The following is a 13,494-nucleotide window of genomic DNA, read 5'->3' as shown; positions in this document are numbered from 1 at the left end:
AACTGTATGAAAAGTGAAAACCGTATTGTTTTTGTTAGTCGTTAAAAAAACGTATTTGGTAACCGTATTTTGCCGGGGGAGTGGTCATTTTCGCATGAAAGGGAGGGTTACCTGGAAATGGATTTGAAAGCCGCTCGTATCGTATGAAACAACTTTCAGCTTTGAAAGAAATAGAATTCCTACAACTTTCAAGAAAAGAGGGGAAAAAACAGAAGTTCAAATTCCAATTAAATTTTAACTCAATATAAATTTGAAGTTTATTTTTGAACAAATATAATTTTGAAGATCTTCCTGTTTAGGTGCTTAGATCCTCTAATCTTTACTGTTTATGTTCCCAGCTTCCTTTGGATTTATTTTACTAATTTCTCGCATTGATCTTCTTCTCGGCTTCATGGAGTTCTGATTTATCGCACGTTTTACGAGGTAAGAAGCAAAATCAGTAAAACTTTCTCTCTCTCTCTTTTTTTTTTTTTTGAATTTCTTGTTTGTTTGATTCCTATACATGTGAAGCGAAATGTGATAGCTGTTTGGTGGCATTGGAGATCTTTGTACTCATTGGTGCTTTGCTCTTCTATTACTCGGTTTTTGACTGATTCGATTCCGCTTTTTAAAAATTTCAAAGCAAGTTTTCAGTTTACTTTTCCCTTGCTGTTTATCTGCAAATATAGATCTAATTTGCTGTTTTTTGGCTCTTTTCTTTTTTGAATAGAGTAGCTATCTCTTACTAGAAAACTAAACATATATCGAGAAAAGCAAAAGCTTTAACCAAAAGGAGCCCTATTTATCTCTTGATGTTAGGATAGATATACGTGGATAGACATAGACCAACAAAAATTAGTAAATATTGAAATTTGTATTGCCATTACGGTTTGAAAATTTTTTAAATCAGTGAAAACGTGATTTCCTTTTGCATTCTTTGGGCATAGGCTTACCATTTTCTTTGTTTCATTTTTGTCATAGTGTGATGGATTCAGAAAATATTTTGTCTTCGGTTGGGCTTAAAGTTGCCCATCAGAATGGTGTTTATCCACAACTTCGGGTGTGTGGGGATGATAGTAGTTCAGATAATGCGAATGGGAGTGTTGAGGAAACCATCGAAACTTATTTGCAGAATGGAATGAATGACAATGTAGGAACTGGGGAAGCTGGAGAAGACTCCGATGATTTCGTTGAAAGTAATGCATTGATTGATTCTGAGGTAGTATAGTAAGTCTGAACATTTTGTTTGAGTGCTTTTATTAATTACCATTAGTCTGATTTTGTATCCATGACTGTGTCTGTATTCTTAGGAAGGGGAAATAGAGGATAATATGAAGCAATCCAAACCTCAGAAAGTTCAAGGCAAGACCAAGAATGAGAAGCTGTCTAGTCCTAGAAGTGTTTCTTCGGCTTTAGTGAAGAAAAACAAAGATGGAAAAAGTGCAGATGTGCCATTAATAGCTTCAAGTGCTGGTTCTGTTGCTACAAGTTCAGGTCTGAATCAGCCTCATAAAAACAGACCATTTAGTGAAAGACAAGCCAATGCATCTAAGGTTAGAATTCATACTAGTACTACTCATTTCCTGTTGTGATCGTTTTCTGTTGTTATTTTCTTAATAACTTTTCCTGCCTTTCTGATCGTTGCCTTTCCTCTATCTTCTTATGACAGCAATCTGAAAAGTCTGATGTAGCCTTGTCTGAAGGAACCACGTATGTGCTACTTGTGCATATGTTTCAATTTCTTCTCGTTCCTTTTTTTGAACTGTTCTATTGTTTTACAGGGAGAAACCCAATCTCAAGCCTGTGAAGAAAGGGCATCTTACAAAATCTGAAGGAGACTCAGAGTCCTCGTATCCTTTTTTTAGTTTGAACTTTTTGTTACTGGGATTGTGGGTTAAAATGGGTTCTATTTGAGTTTCCTTCAAACTGCACTCTATAGGTTTCTGTTCTTCAATTTACCATGTTTATGTTTATCCTTAATTGCTTCATGGAAGCCCCACTGCAACTGATGCCAAACCTCGTAGGGTTAGTACTCTTCCAAAATATGGATTCTGTTTCAAGTGTGATGAACGGGCTGAAAAAAGGAAAGAGGTTGGTGCTTATTTTATATTGTTTATTTATAGTGTGTATTCTTGCAGCGCTTTTACTTAACTTTTAAGTCTCCAACAATGTTTTGTGCAGTTCTACTCTAAACTTGAGGAAAAGATTCATGCGAGGGAAATAGAAAAGAGCAACTTGCAAGCTAAGTCCAAGGTATTATTTTGTGATTGTGATGACTTATGGTCCAGAATAATTTCCTTATTATCGTAATAATATTTCAAATTTTTGCCAGGAAACTCAAGAAGCTGAGATTAAGATGTTTAGGAAGAGTTTGAACTTTAAAGCAACGCCAATGCCAAGCTTCTATCAGGAACCTTCACCTCCTATGGTGGAAATAAAGAAGGTTAGTTGAATGTTCTGATGTACAAAATGCTAGAAATTAGCATAGGAAAATTTCTCGCTGTAATTCAAGTTTAATGACAATGGCATGTTTATCATATTCTTTGATTCTTTTTTCTTTTCCTTTTGGGGTTGAGGTGGGGGGAAGGGTAGGGCTGAAATGCTGATCATGGCGCTGCCTAGGTTACTTTCAATGTTTTATCTTTAGGTTCGCCACCTTTCCCAGTCGTATACGTTTGTTGTTCGGGCACTTGCACGTCTCTGCTCATCATTCTACAAGAGCTGTTTTCTTTTCTGCAAAATGCTGTTTTAGATTGTCGAGTTGCAAGTCATACGTCTTCTATGTCAATTGTCATTGTTAGTTGGAGCTGATACATATAGCTTGTAACAACTTGGAACTGGTTAGCAGTTAAATCAATGTTGTTGTAATTAGCGAAAACCTTTCTCAATGACATCGAGTATAAAATTGGTATATTACTGTCATGAGGTTGATCTTGAAGGGCTGAGTTTTCTGTATGTTATGTCGGAAGATGCTAACTTAGATGTTTTTCCCCATATTTTCCATTGTTTATTGGTACTGTGCTGCTATTAATCAATCCTTGTTAGACCATGTCATGTTGTTGCCACATCTCTCCTTGGAGCAACCTTGTACCAGTCCCCATTACTTGTAAATGGTGCCAAGTAATATCACTTTATGTTAAGACATTGTAGCCAAACGTTTATTATCCTAAAATCCTAGTTTTTGCACGATGTTTAAAGTTGTTGACGCATTTACTTTTATAGGAAGTCCAACTTCACTTTAAGTATCGTCACAGGAGATTTTATTTCGACCAACATTTATCTGTTTTGGTTGAACTTCTGAATGTATAACTTTGAATTGAACTGCTTTAAGTTGCTTTGGCCCATTCCTCATCTCAAAGACCACTTTATTTATCCTTTCCCGAGTGTGTGGAGAGATTCATCATTCTATAATATATTTGATGTATTGCTTTGGATGATACACATGTTAACCATGGTTCAACTTTATTTCCATTTTGTGTTTCATATGGGAGCATTGGATTTATCGGGATATGCAATATTGATCGTTTTTCTATTGCCTGGATGCAGCTACCAACAACAAGAGCTAAATCTCCAAAGCTTGGTCGAAGAAAAAGCACAACTCCTTTGGACTCTGATGGTAACAGCAATAGTGGCCACCAATTAGGCCGGCTAAGTTTGGATGAGAAAGCACATCCAGGTAGCTCTGCCAAAGTAATTTCCCCTGTCCGTTTAAAGAAGCCACAACGGAAATCTCTTCCCAAACTGCCTTCTCAGAAGACTAGTTTGTCCAGTACAACAAATGAGGAAAATGCATCAAAGGCACTCGATCAGGGATCAACTGTATCTAAAGCAACTACTGAGGGAAAGATAGCCTCAGTGTCATCTAAAGTGACAGAAGAGAAGGCCACCTTATCTAATGTGACAAATGGGGAATTATCTCCATCCCAACAGCAGGAGACAGTTTCTAGAGCTGATTCAGGTGAAAGTCAGGCTGACACAGATCGAGGGCCAATGGTTGGAGAGCAAGGTTATGTGGACTTGGTACAATAGCCGATTACACGAAGCACCAGGCAAGGCAATGGTTTGAAGCGGATGTTCATATACAAAGCTCTTGACCTCATTTTGCGTAAATAAAGATGTCTAAAGACTGAAATCATCAATGAATCAAGCACGAAAAATTCTACATCATGGGTTAACGTTGCCTTCTATATTCAGCAGCTTTGGTTGTTTCGTGTGTCACTTGCAAAGGTTGCTGGGCTTGTAGTTAGGATTCCTGCTTTCCTGTTTGAACCACTGTATGTCAATCCTCCTTCACCAAGTTGTCCTCCTAATTTTCGGAAATTTTGGAGTCTGTTGCTGTTTGAGGATCCATGATCGATCGGGGTTTGTCCAAACCGAATGGAAACTTTGTTTTGTGAATTATGTCCATTTTAAAGTTGTAAATATGCTTACATTATTTTGCAGACTGAGCATCAGTCAACCTGCTGCAATCAATCTGACTTTCATTTCATGCCTGGGAGGCAGGGGGCACTATTTATAGTATACTATGATTGAAAATTTCAGAAGGTCATTAACCTATTAATTTTCTTTTGGGGGAACGGTATGGTTTTACCGGATTATACAAGCAATGTTTGGCTCTTTGTTCGAATTAATTTGCAAAGTCAGTCATTTGTCTGATATCGTACTTGCTGCAATTATTGCGTTATAAATTAATAGTTCACTCATAACTCCGACATTCAGAGTGTCTATCTGGAATTTATAGGAATAAGTAGTGAATTTTACATAATTTCTTTGAAGTGATTAGGTGTCGAACAAGTGACCTTATCTCGAATCAGGCTAGGTCTTGGAGCAAGACTTTTTGAGTTAAGCATTTGATCCATTTCATCTCATTTTCTTAATAAAAGATGTTTTTTTATCTAAATATATTGTAAAATATACTTAAAATATGAATATAAAGGACTTTAATTTTTTAATTATTAAAATTTTATTCGACCCCATATATGGCTGTGTATGAACATGACTGAAGACCCCCATATCAAGCCCAGCTGAAGGAGCAATCCTTTATTCTCTTTCTCTTGTGACAAGATTTGACAGATCAATAAGACGACGAATGAGAAAATATTTTGCGTTTAACTTATCTTTCACAGTAGCATTCGGGCTAATGCTAACCATATATAAATAGATTTTTTTGTGATTATACACTAATTGGAAACCACAAAGTCAAACTTTATATAAGTGAGATGCTGAACTATAGCTGATAAAGAAAGATCATGTTCCCACTTTATAAGATGCTTTTTCCAACAACTCCAGATTTTTTTTTTTGATCTACTGTAGCTGAATGTAGACTTGTGATCATCTAGACAGATTAATAGTTTCTTCAGAATTTTTATTTATTTCTTCTAACATGCTAGGAAAATGAAGTTAAGATCATTCAGAAACAACAGAATTTATAGGAAGATAGATCAGTCAAATTAGCAGATTAATATCAAGCTTTTACATACATAAACTTCGATCACTTTTATTAATTATGGCACAGAAACATACATGCATGACCTCCAATGGCAGATTTAATGCTACTCCTTAGATTGTTCAGAAAGGTTACAAACTGCAGTTCAGAGCAAGTGAAACCAGCAAAACTAGGGCTTGGTAAAAATAAAACAAAAACAACTCCAAGAGTTGTCATGGCAGACTACATAAACTGCTGCCATGGCCAAAGCCCATGAAAGCTAGACACCACACTTCGAACTGCCAAAAGCGAACCATAACTACAATGACTCGAGATCTTCAATCCGCCACCGTAAGAAAAGAAAAAGACCCAACCATCACGTGTAGAACATTTGAGTTCAAAAACGTGGGAGACTCGGTAAAACCAACTATGATGGACGAAAGACAGTAACAAATAACAAAAAGCTTAGCTCAAGCAGAAATGAACATTGCTAAGCAAAAACACCAGAAACCCAGCAGACTAAAACCTTTACGAGGAAGGAAGAAAAGATTACCTAAAATCCGGAACCCAGCAGAAACTATATTCTCAGGGAACTCCGGCCATGAAGAAACCAACAACCATTATTGGGATTCAAAACCTGGTAACAGATCTCTGATGTAAAGAGACCTGCAAAAAAGAAAAAAGGAAAATGGCCGTATTCCCTGGAAAAGGGGACTGAGTACCAGACAATGGAAGACCCATAGCTGATGGACCCAAAAACTACACAAACTGCTAATACTAACAAAGGCTATTCTGATGCTTCTCGCAGGGTCAAAACCCGAGTTGTTGACAATCCCATACTGCAACATCGTTTAGAAAAGGATATCACACCTCCATAGCTGCTCCACTAGCAGGTCAACTGCACCACTACTGATTGCCTTGCACTGCTGTAGATTTAACCCCAAGAGGGTCTGACCCAATTTTCCAAGTGATGGCAGGCTTTTGTCGGAGACCAGATTGCAACCAGACACAGATAGGATCTGCAGATCGATCAGATTAGAACAAGCAAGAGCTGCAATTCCAGAGTCGGTTATTGTGCACTTGGAGACATCAAGATCACTGAGCAACCGACAGTTCTCTGCAATTGCAACCAAGCCAGCATCACTGATCTTGCATCCATCAAGATTCAGCATCTCTAGAGTCCGACCATGCAAATCAGCCATCTTACAAACAACTTTGTCACCCAAATTGGGACAACCGCTGAGATTAACCTTCACCAAACCGGCCTCACAACTCTCGAGCAATGGGAGAAACCCAACATCTGTTATTCCATGAAGCCCACTCAACTCCACATTCTGCAGTTGAGGGCACAACTTCCCCAACGCAGCCAAGCTAGCATCACCAAACCCAGGGCAGTTACGGATAGACAGTGATCGAAGGGACTCACAAGGTGGTAGAGGAGGCAATCCTACATTTAGGTCCTTGATCCCCAAGCAGTTCATAAGAGAGATAGCTTTGAACTTTGCACCACAGTTAATAAGAGAACCAAAAAACCCAAATTGGGTGACCCTGTGGCACTCCTCCAGTTCCAAGCTCTCTAGTGAACCTGCTGCTTTGGCAAAAGACACCAACCCATTATCAGATAAGAAGGCACACTTGCCGAGGCAGAACTGCTTCAAATTCGGGCAACCCTTGCCAATAGCTTCAAGTCCCAAATCTGTCACTCCACGGCAGGCTTTAACAGTGAAAGACTTCAATTTCTGTAGCCCATGACCATTACCCATAACCCAGAAGCCCTTCTCAGTCACATTTGGAAGGCTAGCGAGAGATAGGTCAGTCACTGCCTTGCCATAGTGTCCAATAACGGCTAGAGAGACATCAGTAATGTTCAAGGCCTGAAGCTTTAATTTTGAGAGGGAATATGAGGCTGAAGTCAAAAGGCTTGCAATTCCTTGGTCTCCAAGGAGGGGGCAATCTTTGATCGAAACAGACTTTAGGTTGGGACAGCAGCGAGCTATTGCTTGGATACCTTCATTTCCAATGTTTGCACAACCTTCAATGGTCAGATCAGTCAAATCAGGGCAGCCCTTTGCAAGGGAAAGCAAAGACTCATTAGTAATAGCAGGACAGTGGCAAAGGTCAAGCTTCTGTAGCTGGTGACATCCCTCAGCAATCTCACAAAGACCGCCATCTCCAACAGTAGCCAAATTCCACAAGGAAAGAACCCTTAGAGAAGGACATCCACGAGAAATGGCCCTCAGGCCAACAGCAGTCACTCCACGACTGGAATTGCTTCCTCGAATGAAGAGCTTGCCCAATCCTCCACGACCAGCAGTTCCAACAGCAATAGCAGCAAGTCTAACATCTGTTGCTTTCTTCCCTTCCAAACTCCTAGAGAGGTATCCACCTGCAACATCCTCATCTTCAACCTCAGAAACATCTCCACCCTTCTTATCTGTGCTCTCATAGTTAAGATCCAATGCTTGGGTGGTCTTGTTGTCACTGATTTCATTGCTGCGGATGTTGCTTACAATTGTAAGCCAACGCCTGGAGACACAAGCGCAGGAACTCCTCTCTTGTCCCCCTGGTAATCGTCTCAAAATTTCGAATAAGCATTCATCAGGGAGAACCTCAATTGATGATTTCTTCTTCTCAAACCTCTCTCCAGAGAAAACAAAAGGCGCACTGATGCGGGACCTCTTGCGAGAGGGAAAATATACATCCACATGACGTCCAAGGGACAAAAAGAGACTTGATTCCTTGGGGTTTGTGTAGATCGACCCCCCAGGGCAAAAATCATCAGTTCCTGAAAACCAAGATAAGAAAACATCGATGAGAACACAGAAGTACACAAGACGATAAAAAGAAAATCCAGCTAAGAAATCAAGTTGTTTGACCATATAAAAACTTTCAAAAACCACATCTCTACCAATATCATTTGGAACAAAACAAAGAAAATGAAAAGAAACCCATGAATATTTTCTTAGAGGCCAAACTTTCGACTCCAGTGGTTCATATGAAGCCCCATAAATGCAAACCCACAAGATCCATGAACTATATGGGGCTTTGAACCTATAACTCATAAATCCATCTCAAATATAGTCCCACAGACCCATATATTTCAGAAAAATCAACCTACAACCCAAAAAGAAAGCCATCTGAACCTTAAACCTTAGCTGATCCCTTCAGAATAGACCAGATCTACAACCAAAACCCCTCTATTGTTCTCAACATGAAAGATACATAAAACCACAAATAGATCCAGGTAAGAAACACACGTAGCTCCTCTGCAACATCAAAATCTCCCATAAATTAGACAGGTCACGGCCTGATCTACAACTAGAACCAGTTCACGAACTTGGGTATTTAAAGAAACAAAATCAGCAACTAGAAAACGTAAAGTCAACTGGAGTTCTTCCACTTGATCAACCTAAATCCGACTAATTCACAACCAAGACTCAAAATTCAAACTTTACCTAATCAACCAAATACCAAAGAAAGACCCTTACGTAAAAATCAAATTGGGAGTATATCAAAAGCTATAAAAATCATCAATGATATTTCACGATAATAACAAAGATCAGTACCCTAAGCTACCATGTACGTTCTCAAACTTTTTCCATATTGAAATAAAGTATAACCTAATCATATCCGATCTACAAACCAAGTTGAACAAAAACGAAATCAAAGATACCCACATAGAAAAAAAAAAGAAGCTAAAAACTAGCAAAGACGGAGAAATTACCACTAAAAGAAAAGAGCTTTGACATGGGTACAGCTCAAAAAAACCCCGGAAGGTGAAATCTGCACCGTTAGCCGCCCAAAAACCCTCCAAAGAGAGAAAAAAGAGAGACCCGACAAGGGAGAAGGCTAAAACGTCAACGTATGTAGCTGGAAGACACGAATGCATGAGATGGATTGGAGCTAGAAGGACATGAAAACCCTATCAAATAGGGTAAAAAAAAAAGAGAGAAGAAAAATAGAAAGTGTGGAGGAAGAGCAAGGAAAAGATAGATGAGCAAAGAGAAAAAAAGGGATGGTTTTTATGATGATAGGAGAGAGATTTGGGTACGCGACAATACACATTAAAATAACCCACATGCAATGTATCTGAGCTGAGAAAGTGGAAAGCTTTGCCGTTTCCTTCTTAATCAATATTCTCTCTCCTCTCTTACAACCATTTCTACTTTCAATACCGCTTACCGCTTATTGCTGATTTTTTTTTTCCTTCTTTCATTATCGCCATGTGTTTGGATACTCAATTAATCTATACATTACTCCGTTATGGTTGTTGAATCCTATAATGGAATAAGCTATTCTTAATCTATATATTTGGGGATAGGTTGAGGATTTTCCATGAATCGAATCCAATTTTGATATCAAGTAAAAAGATTGTTGCTAAATTTTTTATCATTTCATAATCATTCAATCAATTTTATTTTTTATTATTTTATGTAGAAGATTCTATACCAATTACACAATATATACGCCTTGCAATTTTGGAATATATTTATTCCTTTGAGATTGAATTGTGGGTTAGGTTAGAAAATGAGAAGAGAGTATTAAATTTGGGAATTAATGCATGTTTAAAGTCAAAAGAACAATACTATTATTGTGGTTTGGGTGTTCTAAAATATAATTTAGAGGAAATAAAGGGGAAACTTCTTAATTAGGACCTACTTAATTAAGTGGGTACATATACATGACTTGGTGTTTTTACACAATGCTAACAACCAACCAACCATTCCTGCAATATTAATTCAAGGAATTTTTAGGTCCACTCTTTTTTTTTAATAAAATACTATATTACAAATTGAATTTTAGCTCAATTAATATTAGTATATTTTTTCTTCCTATTTACAGGTTAAAATTGAGTTAAGGATAATTCTAAACATTGTATGTCTATAAATACTTATTAACCGATCGCATGAAGATTAGCTATTTCTTTATAAATTGTTTAGGGTTAATTCCTTTGATTAAGACTTTCCGTCAATTCATCATTTTAGGTGTATGATGTGAAGCATATTTAAAATATATTATTTTTATTAAAGCATATTTAAAATATGTTAATTAAATTGTAAACATGTATGTACTTACCGCATAGATAACTTGAATTTGATGGTTAAAAACAAACATGTCAATTAATTTCGAGATAATATTTTCTTTCTTTTTAACACAATAAATTCATGCTGTTAATGTTGCAGATAGACACGTGTTTATAATTTAATTAAGAATGACAAATTTTGGAGTTTTGTTTTTTCTTCTGAAATGCAGGTGTGAGACGGATTTTTTTTAATAGCGAGTATAGAGAATCCGCATTAGCAGACGGTTTGGAAATTGTCTAGGAAATGGGGCTTAGAAAAGTTGAATGGGAAAGTGATAATTTGTTGCAGATCAATCAACAGAACTGGGCAGGCGAGGAAGCCTTGGTTTGCCACATTCTGAGGATTTGCTCAAGACCTTGGATGGTTTGTTTCAAATATACCAGCATAAATGAAATTGAGGTGGGCACATATAAAATATTTGACGACATGTATTCATCATCATCCCTTCATTGCTATCCTTAAATTTAATCCATTTACTTTAAATATATTTTACATAAGAATAGATTATCACAATAACTTAATTAATATGACACATTAAGAATTTAATTAAAATACTTTAAATACTTTTTATCAATAAAAACTTAAAATAATAATTAAGAGAAATCAACCCAATTGCTAAAATCATTTGGCGTTGAATTCCAATAATTTTGTTTTAAAACATGTTTAAAATATTTGTATTGTTGTTGTTATCATATACCATGCATATAGCAAAAACATGTATTGTCTTAGGACATGCTTCAAACATATTGATTTGTTATGATCAGAGCAAAGTTAGGAAATTCTTTTGGGACCGAAATAGAATTTTAATTGTTAATAGTCTATATTTTTTTAATTTTTAAACGATTAAATTAATTTTTTATAATTTAAGGGGCAAAGTGTAATTTTACATTTACTAATTTTAAATTTTAAAAATTTCTAAAAAAACATAAATAACAATTTTCCAATTTAGGGGGACTTGGACCCCTTCCAGCCCCTTAGATTCACCTCTGTATATGATATAACTTTTGAATTTAATTATTTCATAATCACTTTGAATTCTAACATTTTATTATGTCCAAAAATAATAATAATTGTAACTTTTATTATGTTTAAGTCTCTATTTTTACTGCATAAATTTTAGATTCGGATTATTTCGGTTATTAATTTATTTATATTTTCAATTGAATTAATTTTAAGCATATATTTATGGTTGTAACTTGTAAACTCAAGAAGGAAAATAAATAACTGCAACTTGGAAAATACCGCATGCAAGGCTATTAGTTAATTTTAAACATATTAATTAATATTACTTCATTGCCAAACATTATTTAATATGTGGTAGCTTAATTTTTGTTATTATTATATTATATTATTAGGCTTAATTGCACCCAAGTTAAACAACTAATTAGGTAGGTTAAACAAACTCAACTCGAAATCAATGAAAATTAAATAAAAATGTATTAATTACAAGTTGTCTCTTCCAACTCATGAAATCCAGAAATGCACGTGTATGCATGCATTTCATTATATATATAAATATAATTGCTAGCAGCTTTTGCTAATCTCCCAATCTTCATTTGCATATGCATTCATATATAATTATAGGTTCAAGTTGGAATTTTATACAAACCTTTTGACGGATCCAGTTGTGTATCCAGAGATGAATCCCCCCATGAATTAAGGACATTAATAATAATAGCATAAAAGAAATGGCACCCATAATTACGCAGAGCTAAACCCAACTCATATGCATTGCATTTTAATTATTATTATTATCGAAGAAATTAGAGCAATTAATATTATATATAAAAATGTATATTACGTGTTGTCACTAACTCAGTGGACCAAGAAAATAATACGAAAAGATTTGGTAAGGACCCCGTACTACCCTACACATTTATTTTTAATATTATACAAGAAAATTTTGGTGATAAATTTTTATTAAAACCAAATAGTGAGGTCCATGAGAAGGACGTGAAACGGGGAAAGCGTTATTAAAGAAAAAGAGGGACTTAATAATTTATGGAAATAGAATTTTTAATATTAATGAGAAAAAAAAAAAAAGCCCCACAAGTTGTCCTATAATATATCAACTTGCAAATTGCAATGTATGTGGGCAATAGAAAAAGATTGATGGCCACATACATACATTTCCCATATCTTAAATTTCAACCACATATGACACTTGGAATATTAATCCACAGTTTTTCAAACATAAAAAGATATAAAAAAGTATGAATTATTTTATAAATTAAATTTTTTTGAGATAATTAGTCACCAAAAAATAAAGATATTTTAGAATTTAGACATTAGTTATAATAATTATATTGTACCAAGTGCATTTATTGATAAACTTTATATTAATTTCAATATATTTAATAAATAGAATAATCATAGAAAATATTTTTAGCTATACCATTTGAAACATAATCTGCCCCACCTCCAACGGCAGTCCAACCCTGCCCCTCATAGGCAATAGCACTTCTCAAATATGAGCATTTTGACTTGGAAAAATATCGGTATTATTGATTAGTGTAAAACATACATAAAAAAGCAATTGATGAGATAAGATGAAATTCATAGTTTAGCAGGCAGGGTTTGAGAGATAACAACAACTATTTTCCCATTCTCAAAATTTAATTACTGGTTATTATGATTTGAATATATACAACTTTTTTTTCATATATATGTTAATTTTAACCACTAAGAAGCAAGGAATGCAAGAAAATGGATAGGTTCATTGTTCATTCTGGAATGTTAAATCAGCCATATACAATGAAAACGACGTCCTTCCATTTGAATTATGTGTAGAAGTTTGTATTAAACGGATCTAAATTTAATTATTAATTTTAACGGGATCAAAATGTAATACTTCCATTTTACCTAATGACCCAAGTTTCTAGGTTAGTGTATATACTAATGATAACTACGGAACCTTTGAATCTACCCCAGTTTCTAGGTTACTGTGTACACATGAAAAGTATAAATATTATTTCTAGGTTACTGCATACACATAAATATATATAT

At 35.4% G+C, this 13,494-nt stretch overlaps 2 protein-coding genes across 3 annotated transcripts; one reads left to right on the top strand and one right to left on the bottom strand.

Annotated features, from left to right (window-relative positions):
- Positions 1-10: 10 nt before the first annotated feature.
- On the top strand, positions 11-4,468 carry LOC107906877 (protein WVD2-like 5). 2 transcript variants are annotated; one of them, XM_016834011.2, is made up of 9 exons: positions 11-423; positions 961-1,198; positions 1,290-1,532; positions 1,649-1,689; positions 1,761-1,829; positions 1,974-2,070; positions 2,161-2,232; positions 2,312-2,422; positions 3,526-4,468. In XM_016834011.2, exons 2-9 carry the CDS (start codon positions 965-967, stop codon positions 4,006-4,008), a joined length of 1,350 nt encoding a protein of 449 aa, XP_016689500.1. In that variant the 5' UTR covers positions 11-423; positions 961-964; the 3' UTR covers positions 4,009-4,468. The 2 variants fall into 2 exon arrangements, with proteins under 2 accessions (XP_016689500.1, XP_016689499.1); XM_016834010.2 differs by having other exon boundaries at positions 12-423; positions 1,971-2,070.
- Positions 4,469-5,456: 988 nt separating this feature from the next.
- Positions 5,457-9,553, bottom strand: LOC107906878 (EIN3-binding F-box protein 1). The gene is made up of 2 exons (XM_016834012.2): positions 9,129-9,553; positions 5,457-8,189 (listed from the first exon to the last, which is right to left on the bottom strand). Exons 1-2 carry the CDS (start codon positions 9,151-9,153, stop codon positions 6,256-6,258), a joined length of 1,959 nt encoding a protein of 652 aa, XP_016689501.2. The 5' UTR covers positions 9,154-9,553; the 3' UTR covers positions 5,457-6,255.
- Positions 9,554-13,494: the final 3,941 nt, after the last annotated feature.

Source organism: Gossypium hirsutum, chromosome D05, assembly GCF_007990345.1.
Source record: "Gossypium hirsutum isolate 1008001.06 chromosome D05, Gossypium_hirsutum_v2.1, whole genome shotgun sequence".
In the NCBI taxonomy this organism is placed as follows: Eukaryota; Viridiplantae; Streptophyta; class Magnoliopsida; order Malvales; family Malvaceae; genus Gossypium; species Gossypium hirsutum.
This window is presented reverse-complemented; position numbering and strand designations above follow the sequence as displayed.